We start from the raw sequence: 23,541 nt of genomic DNA on the forward strand, positions 1-23,541 counted from the left end.
GAAATAACCTAATCCAAATGTTCCAACTTAATCCCCACTAGTATGTCTGCCCCCACAAGATTGCATCAAAGAACATGGCTTTTTCTGGGGGACATAATATATAAAAACCAGTACAATCAGCTACCCTTCTTTGTTGCTCCTAAGCACAGCGCACTTGCTCTTGGTTCCCAGGTTTTCCTTGTCACCAAACCAGCTGCCGGGCACTGCAGTGGAGTCCAGCGTGGAATGCTGTCCAAAGCAACTTTCCCCTTACATGCTTTTGAAGGTGTTATGGGAAGAAGGGCATTAAAGAGGAGCTCTGCAGTTAGAATGTTCATCTGAATCAAAACAGCCTCTGCTAGAAACAATCCTGTGAAATTCCAATAAGGCCCAGAACTGAGCTGTCGTCAGCTTCTTAGAATTTAACAATTTCACCCTGACTTTTTCCCATATAAATGATTTGGAGAAGCAAAAATGGCTGAACAATAGCTATTTCATTTTAGAAATGTTCTTTGTGGTCAGCACCTGAAGGAAATAAGTTGGAGGCTAGAAATAACTTTGAACAAAACTAAATTTTTTCATAAAAATGGAAAGGCTGGCTGCAGCTGCGATGCTTCGCTAGGCTTCTGATGTTGGACTAAATTCATAGGTTTCTGACCACAGTGAATAAAGGGAAAAGAAGATGGACTTACAAGATTGGGGGGGGGGGGGTCAGCATAGTTTTTGCAATCCTCACACAGAGCCCAGGTCCAATGTGAATCCTATATATTGGTTCTGCTCATCATAACAAGCGATCTTCGTGAAATCATCACTTCTGTTCCTTAATGTGGCCGATTGCTTTGGCTTGATTTAAATACATTTAACTTATTCTTTAAAAATAAGTAGTGTCTTTGTAAATGCCTCTGTCAGCTATTTGCACACTCTAGCTTCTTCTTACTTCCTCCCCCCCATAGTGTTCTGTATCTTCATCGGAAGAAGAAAGGCTTATTTCCATCAGGAGACCTAAAACGCCAACCTCAAGTGACTTCTCTGACCTTAACACGCAGACAAACTGGACCAAGTCGCTTCCACTGCCGACGCCCGAAGAGAAGATGCGGCAGCAAGCTCAGACGGTCCAGGCCGACGTGGTTCCGATTAACATAACTGGTACGCTTTGCTCTGCAGGCAGGCTCAGAACATGCTTGGGAGAATGGCTAAGGTTTTTGCTTATTATATGCCCATAGCATTTCCTTTATACATCAGAGGTAAAGAGCTGTGGTTTGGCTTCTGCCTATTGCTTAATGGCAATACTAAAACATATAAGTGTGAGCTTGTGAAATAAGGATGGTGTATGCGTTTAGAAGACTGTATCATCAAAGGTTGGTGTAAAAGAATGAATTATATTCATTCTGAATATAAATTTTTTAGAATATGATAATCTAGAATGTGAATATTAATTGCCAGCCCTGAAATTCAAGTTCTTTGGGGATACTATGCTCTGGCTTTGATCACCTGCGGTAATTCAGGTGACAAAGAACACGGTACACAAAGTTCCAAGATGATCCTTGACAAGCTTAGAAGATGTCAAAAATTATCCCACCTTGTCACTTCTGTACCCACAAAGAACTTAGTTTAGGGGATTGATCAGTGCACAGAGTATAAAAGAAGAGTTCATAGCTTTGACAATTAGAATGTGTGCTCAAGAGTTGGAGTTAATACTAGCCATCATTCGTGACCAGTCTGTGCAAAGGATGGCCCATAAGTCCAGAATCTGAAGAACTCAGGTGACCTGTAACTAGGATGAGAACTCATGGCATTTTTGCCATGTTTCTGAGGCTACTGCTGAAGGCTTTTTGCCTTGGCATTGGGGAACATGAAGGGGAGAAGAACATTTTGCTGATTAGTGAAGGTTTTCTAAAAATCTTACAGATGTTTAAAAATTTGCTTTGAAGCACCATTTTGAATTCCGTATAAATTTAACAGATGAGTGCATGTATTCCTTTACATGTCACGTGCATTTTCCACATTTATTTTACTTAACCCTTATAGGAATAGCATGGCATTTTAATCCGTTTTCTTTGTAAATATTTTGTTGATCTTTCTGAACGTGCTTTTCATACACCCAGATCATAATTTTGATTATTATGTGTAGCTGTGTCACAGATCAAAGTATATGTTTTATTGCTAGATTAAATACATGGGCAATATTTCCTTTGAGAAAATTGAATTATATTATTTGACTGATTGCAGCAGAAATGTAATTACATTATGTATGATTAAATGCCCAGAGATAATATTACAAAATGAGAAGATTGTGCTATGAAATGTGGCAACGCTTAATAGAATTAGGATAAAATGCATTATCATAAGATTAGGAAATTTAAAACAGAGTAACTGGAGTTTTAAGAATAAAGAATTATTTGCAATAATATACCTTGTTGCAACAGAAGATGGTGCCATTTCTTTGCGCTTTAATTTGCTCCTGTTTAATGACTCAGTGGATAGGAATTACTTGAAACAGATGAATATACACTAAATAGAGTTTCAAAGGAGGCCTTTAAAATGCCATACAGGGAAAGTGAATGACAAACAAGAAGGAGCAAAATGAGTTATGTCCACATGCAACTTACTTCTAATGGAGTGATTCACATTTTGCAGAAATGTAGAAATTAAATATAATATCCACTTACATCTTCACTGGATCTGTGTGTTCATAGGCATACACAGATGCATATCTTAAAGGGGTTAGTTTTTCTCTTATTCTGGCATAAAGAAACATTAAATTTTAAAAATGTCAGTTTTGCTGGTTGAACTGACATAGATTATACAGCTTCCTTTCTTTAAATTATGCATTTTTAAAGCCCTAGAAGGTTTTTGAGATAAAACGTTGGCTTCTGCAAGCAGTTGTCAAGTATTCATTTACTTTGGGTGGACATTGACTCTCTAATTTGATTTTCAGTAAGTTTCCATGGGAAAACATGCCAATAAATATGTTATTTCACAGTCAGAGCAAAATCCAACAGGGATGGACAGAGCATTAGCACAGTGAGCTGCTGGCTTGAAAACTGATTTAATCCCTTTAGTTGTAGTCCCGTGGGACTCAGCATATCCTCAGGGTTGAGGAGAAAAATATGTATAAACTGAAATGTTTGTACATATAAGTATATTCTATCATCTGTCACATAGGGTGACAACTCTTCCACCTGGTAAATAAGTAGAGTGGGCAAATATACTTAAACAACTTTTACAAACTGGCTTTGTACCAATGTTTGCACCAGCTAAGTTTATTTCTAAATAGGACCCAAGACTATGGATGCCATTTTTCAGGGAATAGGATGGATTCGAGTCCTCTCAATTCAACAGATATTTATTGAACAACTACTTTGCCCCCGTCATTGAACTGAGTTCCCCGTGGGTCCCTAAGGTACATGAATCAGGAAATGGTTTCCTTCCCTCAAGAAACGTACAGTCCAGCAGGAAGACCGTCCTTTTACATCACAAGTGAGACGGGAGGTTTGGTTCCTTTTATGGTATATGACTTAGATATTCACCCTCATATGGTTTTCTTCTTAATACCGTGGTTGCTGTGTGGTTTTAATCTTTTGTTTGGGTTTAGGAACCAGAGCTGAAGACCAAATGCAACTTTGTGTCAATGTTTTGCTCCCCCTTAAATGTCTTTGACAAGGAGAGATGTTTTTCCCTTTACTCAGAGAACTCACAGGCCACGCATTGAAGTCGTGACTTGCCCCTTACACATGCCATGTTTGCTCTCGCACTTAGTGCTCCACATAGCACAGTGTCAGCACCTCCTGGTGGTTCGGGGTCTCTTCTTCTCCATTAGGAACAAATCTGCAGGGGTTTGCAAGCTTGAAAGCATTTATTTAAGCTTGTTCCTCAGTATTGGTCATTCAGATCTTTTATCCTCAGTTTTGACTAGATAAGGTTCTATTACAGTTTATTCCTATTAAAATAGAAGCTCCATTGGCCACAGCACCCCCCTTTGAATGTGTGCCAATATGGCTAGAAGAGCATGTGTTTGTACACTTTTCTTACTACATAAGAATGACAGAAGTATGTGATTCATGTGTATATTTGTACTTTTTAAATCTCTTTTTGAGGAGAATAATCTGACCATTTAAAAGGTCAATGCTGTAAAACTTTTGTTAGTTAAACTGGTAGGTAATTCAAGGCAGAAAAACAACTGAGAGTGTTACAGATTTTTACTTATTTCTCAGTTTCACGTGGTGTGTTAATCACACAAGCTTACACTCCAGGCAGGAAACCATCCTGTGGCCCTGCTATCCCAGGTTTGAGGACACATCACCTGAAACCCCTGGGTTAGGGTCAGCTTTAGGCCGGGATCATGGGAAGAGGGAAGCCGTTGAGCTTTTAACAGCGGCTGTGCTAATGGGTCTCACTGTGATGGAAGTGCTTTGTCATTATAAGGCTTTTTATTTTCTATTATAGATGCTTTTCACGTAAAAATTACTACATTGATCCAAAGCACATTCAGTGCCGTCACAGCACAGACACTGATGTAAGAGCGATTCTGGTGACCAGAAAACAGAATCACCCTTCCAGTGTATCATTTCCAGAGTCACACTTGCTACTCCGGCTCATTTGAAGTTGACGTGAAGGTTCTTCCTTTGGAAGGACCACACACATAGCAATTGGAAAACAGCCTTATGATGATAATGTGCTTTCCTTCCTTTTTTGCCCTTCAGCCTACCTCATCATGTGACTGGCTAACATCATTATTAATACCTTCTATCATTTTACAACGAGCTTCTGGAAGAAAGTGCATGGTGTCAGCTTGCTTGAAAGTAACATTGCTTTGCTTGTTCTGCTACTCTCCATTAGGGGAGAATTTCGATCGCCAGGCCAGCCTTCGGCGGTCTCTAATTTACACAGACAGTCTGGTAAGACGACCGAAGAAAGTCAAAAGGAGAAAGACTATTACAGGAGTCCCTGACAACATTCAGAAGGAGCTAGGTATGGCTCATCAGAACTGTATTCTGTTGCCCTTGACTGCTGCTCGGCTTTTCACTGCTAACCTCCTTGGTGATGCTTCTGAAATCGATACATTCTGATAGCCTTTGGTGCTCCAAGGTCCAGTTTCCTTCCTGAATCAGGCATCGGGTGCAAATCTTAACACCCAGTGCAGGCGATTTATTGGATTTAAGTTAAAAGGTAGGGGGAGAACTTCAGTGACGACTATTAACCGGGATAACAAATTTACATTAGGTCATCATCTCTGTGTACCTTGAACACTGGGTAGTGCCACAATTAAATTTACTTTTCATTTGGATCTTAGGTTTTCAAGACTCTGAAAACTCATTCTAGGACTTCAAATGATGAATAGGGACTTCACTAGTTGTTCTGATCATGCAGGTGGCACTTTGTCATCAGAAAAGCCAACTGGGGTTAGCGGTAAACTTCAGTACCCTAGGACGGAGTCACTGTATGTCGGCAGTTGCCTTCCACTACTTGCAGTGAAACAGTTACAAAGCTTTTTCATTTGGTATTTTTTCAACCTGTGATAAAAACAGAAGGCAGAAAACAGAAACAACCACACAGTGTTTTTGGCTGGTGGAGAGGGTTGTTTTGTTCACTGTGTCTCCATTTTCCATCTTCTGGTCTTTGTGCTTTGGGCTACCCTCCCCCTCACTCTGTATGAGACCCACTGGGACAGGTGCAGAGGCAGCAGCACCCAGCCGCCAGCAGGGCCAGGGCCAGCCTTGGGTCCCAACTCTGCCACTCACGCGCGGGTGACACCTCTCTGAGACGGCCTCCTCATTCGAACAGCAGGGTTAGGGATGCTAATAGGAGCCACCTTGTAGGACTGGGTGAGGGTCAAAGGAATTTATACACACGAAGCAGTTGGTGGCAGGTACTGCTGCCAACGTCATCACTACCTTAGTACTACCTATTTTTTTAAAAAATTCAATTTTATTGAAATATATTCAGTACCATCAAATCATCCAAAATTATAGTCTGTTCACAGCACCATCATATAGTTACGCATTCATCACTACAATCAATTTTTGAACATTTTCATTACTCCAAAAAAAATTAACATAAGAATAAAAATTAAAGTAAAAAAGAACACCCCAAACATCCCACCACCACCCCTCCCATTACTCATTTAATTTTTCTCCCCATTTTTCTACTCATCTGTCCATACACTGGATAAAGGGAGTATAAGCCACAAGGTTTTCACAATCACATGGTCACACCGTGTAAGCTTTATAGTTATACAGTTGTCTTCAAGAATCAAGGCTACTGGGTTGCAGCTCAACAGTTTCAGGTGTTTCCTTCTAACTATTCTAATGCACTAAAAACTAAAAAGGGATATCTATATAATGCGTAAGAATAACCTCCAGAATGACCTCTCAACTCCATTTGAAATCTCTCAGCCACTGAAACTTGACTTTGTTTCATTTCTCTTCCCCCTTTTGGTCAAGAAGGCTTTCTCAATCCCATGGTGCCAGGTCTAGCCTCATCCCAGGAGTCATGTCCCATGTTCCAGGGAGACTTACACCCCTGGGAGTCAGGTCCCACATAGTGGGGAGGGCAGTGAATTTACCTGCAGAGTTGGCTTAGGGAAAGAGGCCACATCTGAGCAACAAAAGAGCTTCTCTGGGGGTGACTTTTAGGCACAATTATAAGTAGGCTTAGCCTCTTCTTTGCAGTAACAGGCTTCATGAGGGCAAGCCCCAAGATTGAGGTCTCAGCCTTCTAAATTAGTAGTCCCCAGTGCTTATGAGGATATCAGGAGTTCCCCAGGTGGGAAAGTTTCATGTTTCCACATTTTTCCCCAGTCCCTCAAGGGAGCTTTGCAAATACTTTTCATTCGGTGTCCAAATTACTCTGGGATATATTGGGGCTTCACTCTGGCCTGTACAAACCAACCAGATCTTACTCCTTATTCAAAGTTCCATGTAATTATGATGTTTGAATAAACTGACCATACAAATTAAATTGTATAGTGTGCTACAGAAAATACAGATTTTTCACTGAATAAACTTCTCTTCTTTTGGTCTCACACAGAAGTTGAAGTTTTAAATATCATCAATATAGTCCTTTACCCCTTCGTCTGATTTACCTTATCCCTAACTAAGTCCATTTTGTTCATATCTTGAATTGAAGTCTGAGCTCTTTTTCAGCTTCTTTAACATATGCTGTATGGGGTAATGTTGACATTTACAGCTGACAGACTCTGGCTCTGAGTCTCAGGGGTCACACAGATACCCAAAGTTCCAGGGACCAACAAGGTTATACACAAAGATCCCAGCATCTCAGAATTTAGACGTAACTGTTACAATTCAGGAATACATGCAACTGCTGTAAGAGCTTACAATCTAGGAACCTTGACCATGAGCCTTCCCCTGATAACCTGTGCTCTCAGGTTCAATTCTCAGATTTTGTATATTATAGTTAGTCCATATGAATGAGGCATTATAATGTTTGTCTTTTCATTTCTGGTTTATTTCATTCAACATGCTGTCTTCAAGACCCATTCATCTAGTTGCATACCTCACAACTTCATTCCTTCTTTTAGCTACTCAGTATTCCATTGTATGTATACACCACAGTTCACCATTCCATTCATCAGCTGATGTACCCTTAGGCTACCTCCATCCATCGTGAATTGTGAATACTGCCACCATAAATGCCACTGTGCAAATGTCTATTCGTGTCCCTGCTTTCAGCTCTTCCAAGTATGTACCTAATAACGGGGTTGCAGGACCATACAGCAACCCCATGCTTAGCTTCCAGGGGAACCACCACACTGCCCTCCAGCTGGGCTGCACCATTCTACTTCCCCAGCAGCAGTGATTAGGTACATCCCTCTCTCCACATTTTCTCCAGCACTTGTATCCCTTTGTTTATTTTTCAAATAGTTTTATTCACACACCTTACATTCCCCCCTAAGTAAACAGTTAATGGTTCCCGGTATAATCATATAGGTGTGCATTCACCAACACTATCTGTATGAGGACAATTCCATTTCTGATGATTCTTCTCTTTCTTCAATTCGGCATTTGCAGGGTCCTTCTCCAGTCTATATCCTCCTCCAGAGTTTCAAACAATTCAGAATTGTCCCTTTTTTTGGTTGAATCTCTGGAGAGAAGTGTTCAGTAGCTATTTATATCACCATGTTGATGACGTCATTCCCAATACTGCCTGTTTTGAAAATCACCTCTTCAGTCAACCAGGCACTTTCTTCCTTAATATTCACTTCCACTGGTGTGTTTGTATTTATTTTTGAAGGGACAGTTATATTCTAGAAACTCAGAATCATTTTTTCTGAACTTGGCCATTAGCCTTTTAGTCACACGTGCTGCTGTAGCACCTGGAGGTAGCCTTCCAGCGTCGGTGTTGTAGACAGTGCTGTTCCGTGGGGGCTCCTCCCCAGCAGCCCTGCTGCGATGGCTTGTCTTCAGGGGGAGAGTCACTCCCTCTTCGTCACCTGGCAGTCTCTTACTGCCATCCAGTGCTCCAGGATTGTCTGCTCTGCCTCCTAAGCCGTAACCACGATCCGAACAGGATGCTGATGGCTTGCCTTCTGCTCTGGGTTGCGCTGGTGGTCCAGATGACATGCAGATGCTCACATTATCCCGTAACACAGGGATTATTAGAAGCAAAGGCAGACCGCATGCCGTGCAGTTGGGAAGTCTGTCTTAGGCTCATGCCCCACATGCTGCTCCTTTTAATGAGCCAGCCTCCTCCTCTGCTGCCCCAAGACCTGCTATACCTGGGTCTTTGATATAAATGGGGCCTCACTTCTCCTCAAAACTTACCTGGCTGTGCCCCTTTCCTTTAGATTCTCCTTTAGGTGGCAGCTAACTAATGTGAGAAACTAATTTGTACTAAAATGTTCAGTAGATGCTTAATGGGTTAATTTCTTACAGTTCTCAGGTAACATTTATAGTTTAATGGGTCTTTTAGGAAATATGCCTTAACTGAAAGGGACTGACTTTAAGGATAGGCAGTTGAGGCCCTTTGGAAGTCAACAGTTTGATGATTGAGGTTGGCTACCCTCCAACCTTCCAACAAAAACAGCTGGGTTTTGGGTGGTTTTGTGAATTTTCTACATAATAACATGAATGCTGGAACCTGAGAGTTATGAACTCTAATCACTTTTAGCACCAATACATACCAGATAACTCAGCTGCTGCTTTTATCTTATTGGAATGATCTGGACAGCCAGGTAAATCGTATCTTCTATCATTTTAATATTTTCTAAATCAGTGGTTGACTCCACAGAGCCCACATTCATTTCTCTTTTGCCTGTGACATGGAACCACCACTGATGCTGGAGGAAGGAAAGTAGCTTTTGCCACATTGCCAGGCATGCACCCACACACATCAGTGGCCTGTGGACCCAGCTGGAGGCGATCGGAGGCAGCTGCATCCAAGCTGGAGCTAGCTAGAAAATTAGACAGTCAGACCGTGACACTACCTTTATAGCTACGCTAGCTGGAGAACTGGTGCATAGAATGAGGGAAAATAACATTAGAACACAGCTTTGTTTAGCAGAAAAAGAAGAGAATCATGTATCTGCTCTATTTCAAAACCTCTGGTCAACTGTGCCTCTTTCTCCCTGTATCTTGTACCTATAAAGACTTTGGCTTGGAAGCCTTGGATTACCTAACCAGTGATAAACAAAAGTAGATATTTCATGTTTTCTTTAAAAATTAGCCTTCCTCTAGGTACAATGAATAAGGCAGTATGGCTGAGCCAAACAAGTTAGATAAAAAAGGAAATAGTATTTGAAAGAAGGAATTCACTAGGAAAGTTGCAGACCTGGCTGCTAGATACTCCCCAAATTGCCAAGTGCTTTGGAGTTTAAAAAAAGTCTAGCCAAACAAGCCCTTCCATATCCACTTCTCACTTCAACATCCTTAAAAAGTGGTCTCTAGAGACTAGCCAACATAAAATGCTTTAAAATCAAGGATGATGACTTGTGTTTACAATTTGTTTAAATGGGGCAAAATCTCCATTTTTTTTTTCCTAAATCTTATCTAAAATGCATTTGACCATCATGTTGTGAGGTTTCATCTTTTAGAATCAGATAGGATTATTTTGTTGGTATATAATTTTACTTGGCTACTTCATAGTTTGGATTCTCCTGCAACTTATTCCCATCCACATTCTCCAAGTAGAAAAAGTCTCATTTAAAGGAATCCCAAGAGTAATATTTTGAGTAATTTCTGATAGTTTGTACTAAGTACATTACCGAAGGCCTGACAAGACTTTTAAATATTCACTTAACTTACAGATTTCTATCGTCCTTAATAACATGTATTTTTTAAAATGGGAAATCCCTTGTAGTATTACATAATGAGTACAAGAGAAAAATATGCACAGTTGTTTCTTCACATGAATATTTTTAAGTCAGACAAACCCCATCCAGATTTTCAGAGTGCCCAAGTGTCCCACATTTGTCTGCAATTCTCTTCTTCCTTCTTTCACTCTAATCACTATGGCTGTCATCTGGTTCCTATGATACTTTGAAACTTTTTGAACTGAAAATACTGACAGTTCAATTTTGGTGGTCCCCGTGATAAATTATATATACATTACTTTTCATATATTTTTAAAAGTCTTTACAAAAACAATGTTATTTTAATAGGGAAGTGATAGCCAGCTGCAGATGGTGACAAAATGACTAGATTCTCATTTTCTAGAAGCCTAGAATGGTTTCACATTCAGAATTGTTATCTGAAAAACTCAGAGCTTTATGGCATTTAAAGATGGCTAAAAATCTACCACTGACCTCTTGGAAAAACCACTACTGTTCGGGGCAGAGCGGGGATGGAAGGAATAAATTAAAACCCTTTGCTGAATGGAATAAGTTATCTTGAATCCTTGGGATTTAGCCAATACAAACTGATACACCCACACAAGTCAGGCTCCCATCTCCTAAGACAGCAAATTGCTAAAACTTTCACTTTTTGTTTCTCTTTCCTCAAAGTGGATTTTCTTTCTGTTCCTGCCCTTTTGCCAACCTCCCCTCTTTCGGAATAGAGAACCTCTCGAGTTGGGGGTGGTTTTCAAGGTAGTGGGTTTCCAGCAGAGGGTAGAAGAAGTATAAATATCCTCTTTGCTGAGAACCTACGTATAAAACGATTCTCCACCATCACAATGAAGAACACGGCTTGATGCCAGGTGCCTTCTTTGTAGGGTAACGTCTCTCCTGTCAATAGAAACGGCCGCCATTTTAGTAACACCCTTTGCTCTTGGGATGAGCAGAAGGCCCTCTGTCCAGCCAAGGGCATGTGCCACGGTATAGCATCCATGTGTGGGGTAGGGGAAGTTCTTGACGGCCCCTGCACCATCAGCACCTCACCCAGGAGCAAAGTGGTACAGGTAGGCGCTCAACCAGCATTGCTCGGCAATGGCCATGCCTGAGATTCTTCAAGGTCCTTGTTTGATGAAAACAGCGTAGGGAGAACTCTGGTTTTGCTGCTGTATTTCAAGACTTCATAAGTGATGATTACCATCTAGGGATTGATTTTTCTTTTTCCCACCACACTTTGGGTAAGTTCTTGGCTTCATGATTCTTTTTTAAAGCTTCTTTGCTTTCCCGGGTAACTTGAAATCTTGGTGATCTACACATCTGTGTTTTCTCATCCAGCTCCCTCTCTCTTGGCCCTTCTCTGTGCTTCAGTTTTTAACGTACCTACTCTGGTAGTAAAGCTCCAAGGAATGAATAACCATAATTTGAGGCAGTGTTCACTGGCTTAGTTCCCACCGCTTTTCCCCCACCAGAACACGACAGATTGCTATTGAATTTCGAATGTCACTGACAGACAGATGATAATGGCTTAAGATGGATAATGAAATGTTTGGAACACAGATGGGGCCTGTAAATCATTTTCCTCTTTCTTAGAAGTTCTTTCTTACATAAAACATTAATGTAATTAACACTGTTTTTACACCAATATCCCTCATAATATCCATCTCCGTAGCCCTATTTCTCGACTGCCACGTTCATTGCCTTTGGGAAGGAGACTTAGTGCTTGCCAGGTTTTTTGGGCCGGTCAAGGTGAGGGAGCAAATGTTTGCCTGTGGGTGAGTCCCCTTTGAAGTCTTGCAGAAAGGGGGTTATGTGAAGAGAGTGCCCCCACAGAACACTTAGTAGCCTTGATCTTGAAGGGCATGCCTGTGAATTCCATCTACAGGAGGATTTGAAATACAAAGTAAGAGAAAGATGTGAAATTAATAAGGGTATTCTACTTCAGGAGCTATCAGGAGCTATTTCAACTCATTCAGATGCTGATGGCAGAAGAAAAAGATCAAATAGAAAAGCTTCCCCCCCCCCAAAAAAAATGTATATATATATATATAATCTCAATCACAGTGTCCAAAGGTAGAGGCGATGTCCCTCACTGTTTCTAATTTTCAGGTGACAGGCCTCTCTCTGCTTTGTCTCCAGCGTCGGGCGCTGGCCGGGAGGACGTGGGCGGCCCCTCGACGTGCGCCCCCGAGCCCTACGCCACGCTGGGGCGGCTGGGCAGCTCCCGGGCCTCCGGGCAGCGCTCAAAAACGCGGGACTCGAGCTGTCAGACCGAGGACGTGAAAGTCGTGCCCCCTTCCATGCGGAGGATCCGGGCGCAGCGGGGCCAGGGCATCGCGGCGCAGATGAGCCACTTCTCGGGCTCCTCCGGGAACGTGTCGGTGCGGAGCGACCCCGCCGGCGTCGTGCCCCCTCCCCGCCTGCACGCCGACGCCGGCTTCCACAGCCTCCCCCGCCCCGGGGCTCTGGCGGCTGAAGACCCGGGCGGCACGTTCCCCTACCCGGGCGCGCACCCACACCCAGATGGGATCCTAGCACCTTTTGGAGGGGCCCCGGGGGCTGGGACCCTCTGGAGGCCCGCGTCCCAGGAGCTGCGGCACTTCGCGGGCGGCCAGGCCTTCCCCGCGTGTCTGGTCTCCCCTCACGCGACCTACTCCACCAGCATCCTCCCCAACGCCAGGCTGCCCTGCTCCTCGGAAGTCGTTCTTATCCACACTGCGCTCAGGACCCCCGCCAGCGCCTCCTCCGCCCACCCAAAGCTGAAACCCCGCGCCTCCCTCACCTCCAGGGCGCCCGGGAGGGACGCGCCTCCGTGTGCGCTGGGCCTCTGGGGTGGGAGCGCCCCCTGCGCCCTCCCCCGGGTTCTGGACGCCTGCTCCCCCGGGGGCGCCTCGCTGCTGTCCCTGTGCGACCCCGCTGTCCCTCTCCAACCCCCAGCCAGCCGTGAGAACGGGGCCCAAGGCGCGGCGTATAACTGCGGAAACAGCCTGAGCTTTCCGAGCTCCCCCCAGGATGCGGATGGCCGCAGCGAGTCGAGTTATTCCGGAGGGAGGGGGCCCGGCAGCCCGCGGCCCTGGGAGTATCAGACCTCGGGGACCGGGAGCGCCTCCCCGCAGAAGCCCCTCGGGGCGCCCGGGTCCTCCTCTCCCGCGAGTCCTGGGAGCAGCTGCAGTTTAGAGCAGACGTCCAGCAGGGAGGACGCGGGGTCCCTGCACTCCGGGGACCCCGATGGCTACTACATCCCTGGGCCCACGGACCCGGGCCCCGGATCTGGGAATCTGTGCAATCGCCGGGATAGCTTCGGAAACCCCAGGCATAGCGTGGTCAATGTTTTTGATGGAAGAGCCCAGAAAACCCTAGGGGACCGGCCACCAAATGGCCCCGAGAAATCCCTTTCGCGAAACATCTCCCTGAAGAAAGCCAAGAAGCCCCCTTTGCCCCCCTCGCGCACAGACTCCCTCCGCCGGGTCCCCAAGAAGGGCACCCAGGCCAACGGGCAGGTGCTGAGCGAGAGCCTCCTGGCCTCGCTGCAGCAATCGCTGCGCCTGGGCCTGCAGTCCCCCGACGGCCGCTCGCCCTCGCCCCGGCCCTGCAGCGACTGCGACGAGCCCTGGCCACCCCGCTCCCGCAGCCAGAGCACGGCCAGTGTGGGCAGCAGCCTGGCCTCCGCCGCCACCCCCACGGCGCGCTCCCTCGGGGCGGCCACGCCGTCGCAGAGCGACACGAGCAGCGTCCGCTCCGAGTACGCAGACTCCTGGGGCTACTACATCGACTACACGGGCCTACAGGAGGATTCCGGCCATCCGGCAGGGTTGTGTCCGGCCAGTGGCCGGGCACCAACCGGGAACGGGACCGCCCGCGATGTCCCCGACGGGTTCAGGGCTGCGGGGCCGCAGGCGCCCAGTGGTGGCTCGGTCAAACCAAAGATCACCTCCCCTGAGAAGCTGCCCAGGGTCACGTCTCCATCCAGTGGTTACTCCAGCCAGTCCAACACGCCCACAGCTGTCACCCCCGTGCCTGTGTTCTTAAGGTCAACGTCACCAGCAAACGGGAAGGGGAGGACCCGGCCCAAGGTGCCGGAGAGGAAGTCCTCCCTGATATCCTCCTTGTCCGTCTCCTCCTCTTCCACCTCGCTTTCTTCTAATACTTCTACGGAAGGGAGTGGGACACTGAGGAAGCCCGAGTCGGGGACCAGCTGCCTGGCGGCCCCTCTAGCTGGGCCACCCCCAGGAAATGCTGAGAGATCTCCTTTGCCTCCTCCCCCTCCTCCTCTGGCAGATTCCTCCGACGACTATCCTCTGCCCCGCTCCCCCGTTTTCCCCCCTCCGCCACCAGAAGTCCTGGGTGCATTATGTGCCCCCACTGACACCTGCTTCTCTCCTCCCCCCACATCACTGAGCCCCAACCTCCCAGAGCCTTCAGCATCCTTCCCGTCCCCTCCACCTTTCTCACCCTCCCCACTTCCTCCCCCTGCCCCTCCTCTTGACCCCAAATGGATGCAGAATCCCAGGCCTTCTCGCACACCATCCAGCCAGCCAGAAGCCACCTGCAGTGCCTTTAAGCAGCCTGCCCCCAGGGAGGACAGCCTGAGACCCCCCATGCCCCTGATCACCACGGAAGCCTTACAGATGGTACAGCTGAGGCCCGTGAAAAAGAACTCAGGGACCGAGGGAGCACTGTTAGCAGAAAGGATAGCTCAGGAAAAACCAGCTCCGGGCGTTCCACAGTATCATTTAAAGCCATCTGCTCTCCTGAAATCCAGAAATAGCATCAATGACATGGAGAGCCAGAGCCGGAATGCCTCCCCGAGCAGCTCGCTCCCGGCTCCCGCCCAGAGCCCGACTCAGGGTCACCATCGTGCCGGGGCAGCCAAGCGCGACAGTCCACCCAGCCGCAGGGACGCCTGGCCAGCCAGGGCCTCAGCGGGGACGGGGACAGAGGCTCAGCCCCGCCAGGGGACGGCACCGGTCCCAGAGCAGCCCGGCTCACCAGCTAGCAGGAAACCGCCTCCTATTTCCAAGAAGCCCAAACTGTTCCTGGTGGTGCCACCTCCACAGAGAGACTTCCCAGAGCGGCAGGTGGAGGACGGCCACGGAGCCCTCTGTGCCCAGCCAAGGCCTCCCAGAGAAGAAGCCAGAGAGACTCTGGCAGCGGGGTCCGGTTCCCACGAGCCTGACTCCAGTGGTCACCCGGTGCTTGGGGCAGGAGCTGCCGGAGCTGCGGCGTCCCTGGGCACAGTGGAAGCCCATGTCCCCATGGTGCCACCCGATGCTGTGCCAACCCCCAAGCAGGGGAAGCCAGGCGCCTCGGAGGAAGACAGCGTGGATGACGGAGGGTGCCTGGACAGACGCCTGGGCCCGGAGGGCGGACAGGGTAAGTCTTGCTTGCTTTCTCAGTTCCTCTGCTTGAATGCAGGTGAGGCAAACACTGCAGTTGACTGTCCCCACACGGAAGCCAGGGAGAGCAGATTAGAGGCACGCACGCTCAGGCCAGCCACTCGCAGGCTTCCTGTGCTGCTTATACGGTAGCTTGCCAGCTTTGCATCTTATGAAATGTCAAAAAAAAAAAAAAAAAAAAAATCGGGGTGGGGTTGTCCCACAATATGTTGGCTATGAAACAACAACATGCCATCTTCCCTCTGAGGAGCTGCAAAGAAATGGCACAAAATGCGGGAGATATTTGGGGCGAGTCTGTACTCGAACAGAGAACATGAATGTGCATCAAGCCCTAGACCCCTTGTGCCTCCAGGTGGTCCTCACCTTCCCTGGAAGGGCAGGAAAGAGTATCTGGGGAGCTTGGCTAAAGACTGCAAACTCAATCCCTTGTGTCTGGTTTGTCTGGGGCCACTCTCTAGCTGCCGTGCTGGAGACGGATGCAGCAGGTCCCGCCTCGGAGGCCTGTGACGCCCTCGGGGAAGACGGGAGTGACGAGGCGATGACCCCCACTAGACCCAGGACCACCGAAGACCTTTTTGCAGCTATCCACAGGTGCTTTACATAACCCTCCCCCCTTTCCAAAAGGTTCCTCTATTTATTTTTCTTAAGGTTTCTTCTGTCACCTAATCATGATTCAGTAACTTTCCTGTTGATTTTTTCTATATTTTTATTCCTTTTCGGTCTCTAATTTCTGGTTGCCTTTGTTGCACTGATTTTTATGTTGATGTTGGAGACCAAGGTGCAGATGTGATGCCTCTTGGTGGGCATGTGGCAAAGTATTTGCTAAGCTGAGGGAGGTACACAGTATTCTCTGAACTTAGATGCACAGCTCTACAGTGTGCCTCTTTTCTTCAGGGTGTCTTACTTTATTATTTTTAAATTTACGGAAAAATCAGGGCTTCAAAGTGCAGTTTCCTTGGCTACTTAATGTTTCAATAAAAGAGCACATCTTTGTCTAAGCGGGAGCAAAAGGAATAAAATTTGTGCCTTGCTCTATACTTCTAGTGCCCTCTACAGGTGTCAAAAGTGGTTGGGCTTAACAAAAAGGTTGGGCGAAAATTTCAAACTAATTTGCCTGAACTGTTATAAGTGACATATGGTCAGTCGTAAGAGTGAATATGATTTAGCAGTGAAGTTTTATTTACTGACCATTTTTTTTCTGGTTGTAAACAGCTGAATGCCCCCACTAGTGTCGTTTTGAAAACTGGTAAGATTATATAGGTGCAACTACTTTAAAACATAATGCCTTATAAACATTTTCTGACTTGTTCCTTTGATCTCATTCAAAATAAAAAGGTAGTTAGCTATCTAACTATTTCTCAAAACAGGAAAATTAAAAATGCTGCCTCCTTTGAAATCAACTTTGTTGGAATTTCTTGAAGTTGGCACAGATGTTGTTTCTGACTTTGAGCAGGCTAGACACATAATAAGCTCTCAAGCAGTATTTTCTGATTTAAATAAAACCAAAACCCACTGGAATCAAACAGCTAGGAAGTTCTAAGATTCTGGGCTTTCATTTAGTATGGAATACATTGTTTCTAGTTATACAAGCATGTATTTTTATAATAGCAACCCACAGAGAAGATCTGTGTTGCCTGGTGCTCTGTGGACAAAATACTTATCTCAAGGATGAAAGCCAGCTCTTTTGGGCCAAATTGCTATGTGTTTTGCCCAGAAATAACGCCAAAGGTCTCTTCTGCATTTTGTTTCGGCAGCCTTCTTAAGACACTGAGAAATTGGTGGCTCCCCTAAAGAGTCCCATGTCCTGCCGATGCAGAAACACCCAGTCTGCGTTGTGTGTGTGTGCCCTGTAGACGTGCAGGCCAGGCAAGCCGCGGGGGCGCTGGGCCAGGGCACGGCAAGGACCCAGGCTAAGTTCCATGGTGGCCTTGGTAATGGATGGGCCGACCTCGTGGAAGTCCACCTGGAGTCTGGGATGTTTGGGGGTCTTTGTTTTCATGTCCTACAGCAACTCAGCTCATCGTTTAAAATAAAGAATAGCTCAATTGAAACGCAGCTTCCAAATTTTATAATGCAAATGAATTCACTTCAGATTTAAAGCCAGATGGAAAATATAGAACACCAGTTGAAGTGTGAAGTTTTTATATTTATTGAAGTAATTAGTTTTTCAGCCAGTGTTAACTATTTAAGTGCACTTTTTTTTGGCCATCTTGTTTATATATATATGTGTGTGTGTGTGTGTGTATAGAGAGACAGAGCACGTGTGCGAGAGTGCCTTCGTACATTTAGATTTAATTCTCATTTTATGGACAGCTGCTCTTGAGAAACAGCAATGCATTTAGAGAATCCCACTTTCTCTCACAACCATTCTAAACCTACAGTTAAGGGACACAGCTTTGTATATGTAGTTGGGGCTTGTTTATGGCTCTCCGTGCAGCCTGACCATCTAAAAACCCAGTTAAAAATTATACCACAAACCAGTAGCTGAAAGGATGAGGTGAGCAGAGCCGCCATGGAGGAGAAATCCATGTGGACTCCGTGGAGAGATGCTCCATCCAGTTTGGATTCTCATCCTGGTGCCATGTGACTTTGCTCTCTGGATCAAGTTACCTTCCCTGGAAGCCACAGTGCCATGCCAGTCTGTCTCATCTCTGCCTTTGATGTCCTGCCCAGCTCTAAACTCCTGGGATTTTATTCTTCCCATGGGTTGGCCATTTGGTCCTTGACTCTCCTGGGGGACTACTCTTGGAGAGGCTGAGCAGGACCACTGAGCCAGAGTCCCTCCTGCCAGGCTCTGAAGCCCACAGTGCCAGGCCAGCCCCTCACAGGCACCATACCAGCTCTGGCCCTTCAGCTTCTGTGTTGGGTCCATTCTGCTTCCTGTCCTCTGCTTCAGTGGCTCCTTTTAGCCAGAAGCGTGGAGAGGATACTGGGGATGCCAAGCCCAGGGCCATCAGCCTGCCACTGTCCACACTGCCTTGAGGGGCAGGTGGCATCCAAGCAGTGCTGAAGCCTGACCCAGTGGCAGGAAGTCATTTGAGGGCTTGATGAGCACCTCCCCTAGGCCTGACCCTTCACAGCTCTAATTGCCTTTATCCTTATCAATAAGCCATGAGCTATGTGTTGTGTCCCCTTCTTCAGCTGGGAAATGGGCTCAGAACATTTGTCATGCCCAAGGTCACAAAGCAAGGGACCTTTAGCAGAGGGATTTAACCCAGGTCTGTGTGACTCCAGAGGCTGTGTTCTTTATCTCATTTAGTCCTCACAAGCCCACGGGGTGGCTATCATCATGCCCATTTTCCAGGTATGGAAACCGAGGGGCCACGCATGTGGGTAACTTGGCCAGGATGACACAGCTAGAAGCTGGCAGGGCTCTATTCCAACTCTTAACCGCTATGCAGGATATCACACTCTCAACCTTTCCTTGCTGCATGTTCTAGAATTTTGCCGCAGGAAGAGAGTTAAACCCACATCTTTATTTTATTAGCTGTATCGCATTTCCTTAAAGCAAGGCCCACCTGCATGGCCTGATGGAAGACACACTCCCTGAGTTGTTAAAATGAAGAGACCAGCCAGGAGCCACGTGGCTCACCTGCGTGGACATCTGTTTTGCTAGCCATGGAACACACAGCGAACACGGGTTTTTGGGCACTGGGGGTGAGAAAGAACCACGGGGAAACATTGACTTTCCCTGATCCGACCATCCTCTCTCAGGGCCCGTCCCATTCCCCATGTTTTTATGATCAGTTGGGGGTTCCCTAAAGTCAGTTCTGGAATAGGACTAGGTTCACACTGCTGTTTTGGAAAACTGGATGTCCGGTTCACATGGGGTCCCACAACAGCCCAGAATGACTGAGAATGACTGTAAAGCTGTTGGGTTGTTCTAGAATCTGGGGTGGGGAACATCTTGGTATGGGGGATATTCTGGGCATTAGCTTATCTATTAGACCTGTTCAAGTGCTGGCACCAAAAGAGAAAAGGAAGAGTTAGAAAGGGAGGAAGGTCAGCACCGAGAAATCCACTCATCATCAGTCTAATAACAGGGCTGTCATGAAAAATGAGCATTCATGAAAAATGGCAATTATTAAAAACTCTGGAAATGGTCCTATCCAAAGTAAGTTTAATCTGATGTCCAAGATTTGTTTCAAAGTAATGCAGTGGGGTGGAGATGAAAGAAGGGTGGCCGTGAGTTCATGATACTTGCAGTTGGACGTGGGCTTGGTGACACAGTGACCTCTCCTTCCGGCTGTGTGTTGGACTATATTTTAAATTGCTGGTGAGGGGAATGTGCAGGTGGGGGTGGCCAGCACCCCGAATTTAGCCCACACAGTTTACTTTTGCCCCTCTGTTTTTCAACCTCAGATCCAAAAGGAAAGTCCTGGGCCGGAAGGACTCGGATGAGGACCACTCCCGGAACCATTCCCCATCCCCCCCGGTGACACCCACCAGTGCCACCCCCGGCTTGACGTCCCCGAAGCAAGTGGGGTCCATCCAGCGGGGCCTGCGGAAGAGCAGCACCAGCAGCGACAACTTCAAGGCGCTTCTGCTGAGGAAGGGGAGCCGGTCGGACGCCAGCGCCCGCATGTCGGCGGCCGAGATGCTCCGGAGCACGGACCCGCGCGTCCACAGGCCCCGCGCGGAGCCCGCCCCGGACGCCCCCGAGCCCCCGGCCAGCCCCTCCCCGGGCAGGCACCGCAGGGCCCCGGAGGAGTGGGCCAGGAACGAGGGCCTGATGCCCCGCAGCCTGTCCCTCTCGGGCCCGCGCTACGGCCGCAGCCGGACGCCGCCCTCGGCCGCCAGCAGCCGCTACAGCGCGCGCCACCGCAGCCACGGCAGCGCCATGACGGTCATCTGCGAGGGCGACGGGGAGGCCGCGGAGCCCGCGGACGCCAGAGCCCGCCGCGCCTCGGGCGCCGCCCGCGGGGGAGCCCTGGACGGGCCGGCGGGGCCCGGGATGGACCGGGCCGACGAGCCCGCCGCCCTGCTGGGGACCCCGGCCCCCGGCCCCGCAGACGCGAGGCCCGGCCCCGACGGCAGGGACCTGTCGGCACAGAGCGCGGAGCCCCCGAGGGAAGAGGGCTAGGGGCCGGGCCGGGAGCCTCCCGCCGATGCGGGGCGGGCGAGCCACACAGCCTCCAGGAAGCCCCGCAGCCCGCTCGGTGCCCGGGGCTGCAGGGCAAGGCCTGGGGACCCGCCTGCACTCGCCCCGGGGCGTAAAAGCCAGTAGACGCTCAAGTGCCGAAAGTGCTTCCTGGGGAAGGTGATTTTGCTCAATGCTGTGTGTGTGCGTGTGCAGGGTGTGTGGGCGTGCACATTTTTTGGAACATTTTTTATTTTAAAAAAATACAGCATGTACAGAAATGGGGGGAGTTAAGGTAGGGAAAGCAGTGGAGTCTTCTGGACCAGGCGGTAACCGCTATAAAAGAAATGTTTATGGGTGTTGGTGCATTTCCTGTGAAAGCTGCCCCCGTGGCCTCTAGCAAGAGGGGGAGGCTGGCTGGCTCTTGCTGCCCAGAACACACTTGTTTGAACACGAGCACAGTGTGCCTGGAAGAGAGGCAGGCACCATGGGCACAGAGAAGTTGGGAAGGGCTGTGTGACTGATTGGTTCAGGTACTTTTTTTCTGGGGGAAAAGGGTTTCCTTTCTCTTTTGTACAGATGACAAACCTGTGGAAATGGCAACGTGGAGCCTGCTGCTGTGTACCCACGTACACACAACTCGTAGCCTGAGTTTAGGAAACATGGGTGGTTTGTAAGTGTACTTTCTCCGTGAGGACAGTGAGACCTTCCTGGAGAAGGAAGTGATGGTGTGTACAAGCAAGAGGGCAAGAGGGGGACTGGGGAGAGAAGGAGGTGATACACTGCTGGAATTTGTTTCCTGCTTATGAAATAAAGTTATTTTTCAGAATTAAATATGAAAACTTGCACTACAGAATTGTGGGTGGAGCTGTTCCTTTTACAGCCCGTTTTTGTACCAGAGTTTAAACTCCCACTTGGCAATTTCTTATTCCTTGAGATGTCAACATTTGCTAACTTTTGGATATACTTTTGGTTACACCAAAGAAAAATTTACAGCTATTTTTCCTTTGCCTGCCTGTGGTATCACGTCCTAATTTAGGAGGGTTTATCAAAGTCTATTATCTTACTTTGAAGAAAATGCCGAATAGCTCTTGTTAGTGAAATAAACTGATACTAATTGGCAGGGCTTGGCTATTAGCCCTGGGAAATGAGTTTCTAGATTAAAATGACTTTTTGCATCATTTGGTTTGTGTGTTTTTACATTGTTTATAAATAATTGAGTTTGCTAATTGCCTTTTCAATTAGAATTTCTACATTTTCAAACATGAGAGAAAAGTGCGTAATTTATTTCAATGTAATAAACTTATCACTTCCCAACTTCCTCCCATCTAGCCTGCTTTTCTCGTTGGTTCAGTAAAAGCAGAATCTCATTTTCTGCATCAGAAGGACCTGTGATGACAGTACTGTGATTCTTTGTCTAAATAAAATGCAGCTGCCAATTGTCATTTTTTTTTCTTGGTATGAAAATATCATCTAATGTTGGACCCCACAGTTCAAGTCACTTATATAATAAAACTTTAGATATCTGTTTTACACAGCTCTGTCAGGAAAAACAAGCCTCAAGAATTAAGGCTACATCCTTTTTCTGAAGAAAACACCACACTTCCCCACCCCCACCCACGACCGGAAATCAAGACTTGCTTTCTAGCCCAAGGCAGAAGGACTTATCATTTGCAGCAAACCTCTACTGCACTGAGAACAAGGATCTTATCTTCTGAATTTTATTAGAGTAGCGATGGCTTTTGAATATGAAAAATATCCCTGGCTACCTAAAAAATATGAGAACAGCTGTGGATATGTGAAGCCTTTAACTTAATACATAAATCATTTATGTGCAAGGTAATCATAAAACCGTAACAAAATCCTCATTTGCCTTACAAAGAAACTACACCAGGTTTTTAACTGTTTTGAATAAAACAATTGTAAATATTTGAAACTTTTCTCTTTGTCACCTGCCTCGAGTCCTGAGCTAGGTCGTCTTGCACAGGATTGTTGAGGGCTCTGCGGCGTACAAACAGCAGCAGCGAGGACCAGGCATCTGTGGGAGGTGGGGACACTCGAGAGGGGGCGGGTGATAGTGACACTGGATGGCACAAGCAGAACCCAACCTCAGTCGTGTCCTGAGGACTTGGGAATAACTATGAAGTACCGGTGGACTGATGGCTCAGAGGATGGGCAGGGGAGAGAGGAACTCACAGGCATCCCTGAAATGTAGGGCAGCGAGGGCTCCACTCACCCCTGAGATGCGTGGTGCCTTCTCATCATGGGCCATGTTGTATCTAAAAACCTCGGGAGGGTTGGCGACGCCCCTCCTTAAACCCTGAGACTCTCAGTGCCAGAGTCATAGGCAGAAGCCCCAGGGCTAACATTTCCGCCTTATTTTCTCCAATCATTGGAAGAAAAGCCAGCAATCATTTGGTCTGCCCGTTGGAAATGGCCTCGACGTTGGTCTGACTTCTGCCCCCTTCTGTTTCTGAACTGACTATAATCTGCCGCTTCTCCTGGGGGATGGAGTCAGGGTGACCAGGGCAGGAAAGCAGGGCACTTCTGCACCCCGACTTGATTGGGCCCCATGCCCGGGGTGGGTGTCCCAGGAGGACAGGCTCTGTCTCCCAGTGGCAGAGGTTCCTTCCTGAAATGAGCACTGCAGGCTGATTTACTGTGCAGGAAATAGGGACACTGGTGGGTGAAAGGAGAGTCCTTCGAATCAAACGTGGCCCTGATCCCTGAGGTCCTTTTTCCTATAAGCCACTGTCCAGTTATTGCAGCACAGCTTCTTTCAAGCAGCTCTCCTGTACTCC

At 47.4% G+C, this 23,541-nt stretch overlaps 1 protein-coding gene across 6 annotated transcripts in view; it reads left to right on the forward strand.

Annotated features, from left to right (window-relative positions):
• The window catches only part of NHSL1 (NHS like 1), a 145,279-nt gene extending 122,603 nt beyond the window's left edge, over nt 1–22,676 (forward strand). For 3 of the 6 annotated variants that reach the window (XM_037842177.1, XM_037842176.1, XM_037842181.1), the window contains exons 4-8: nt 933–1,125; nt 4,819–4,950; nt 12,404–15,637; nt 16,119–16,251; nt 20,023–22,676. In XM_037842177.1, coding sequence (XP_037698105.1) covers nt 933–1,125; nt 4,819–4,950; nt 12,404–15,637; nt 16,119–16,251; nt 20,023–20,743 — 4,413 coding nt within the window. In that variant the 3' untranslated portion in view covers nt 20,744–22,676. Of the gene's footprint in view, nt 1–932; nt 1,126–4,818; nt 4,951–12,373; nt 15,638–16,118; nt 16,252–20,022 lie in introns of all 6 variants that reach the window. The other 3 variants (XM_037842180.1, XM_037842179.1, XM_037842178.1) reach the window with 2 other exon arrangements.
• Nucleotides 22,677–23,541: the final 865 nt, after the last annotated feature.

Source organism: Choloepus didactylus, chromosome 7 (assembly GCF_015220235.1).
Source record: "Choloepus didactylus isolate mChoDid1 chromosome 7, mChoDid1.pri, whole genome shotgun sequence".
NCBI classification, from domain to species: Eukaryota; Metazoa; Chordata; class Mammalia; order Pilosa; family Megalonychidae; genus Choloepus; species Choloepus didactylus.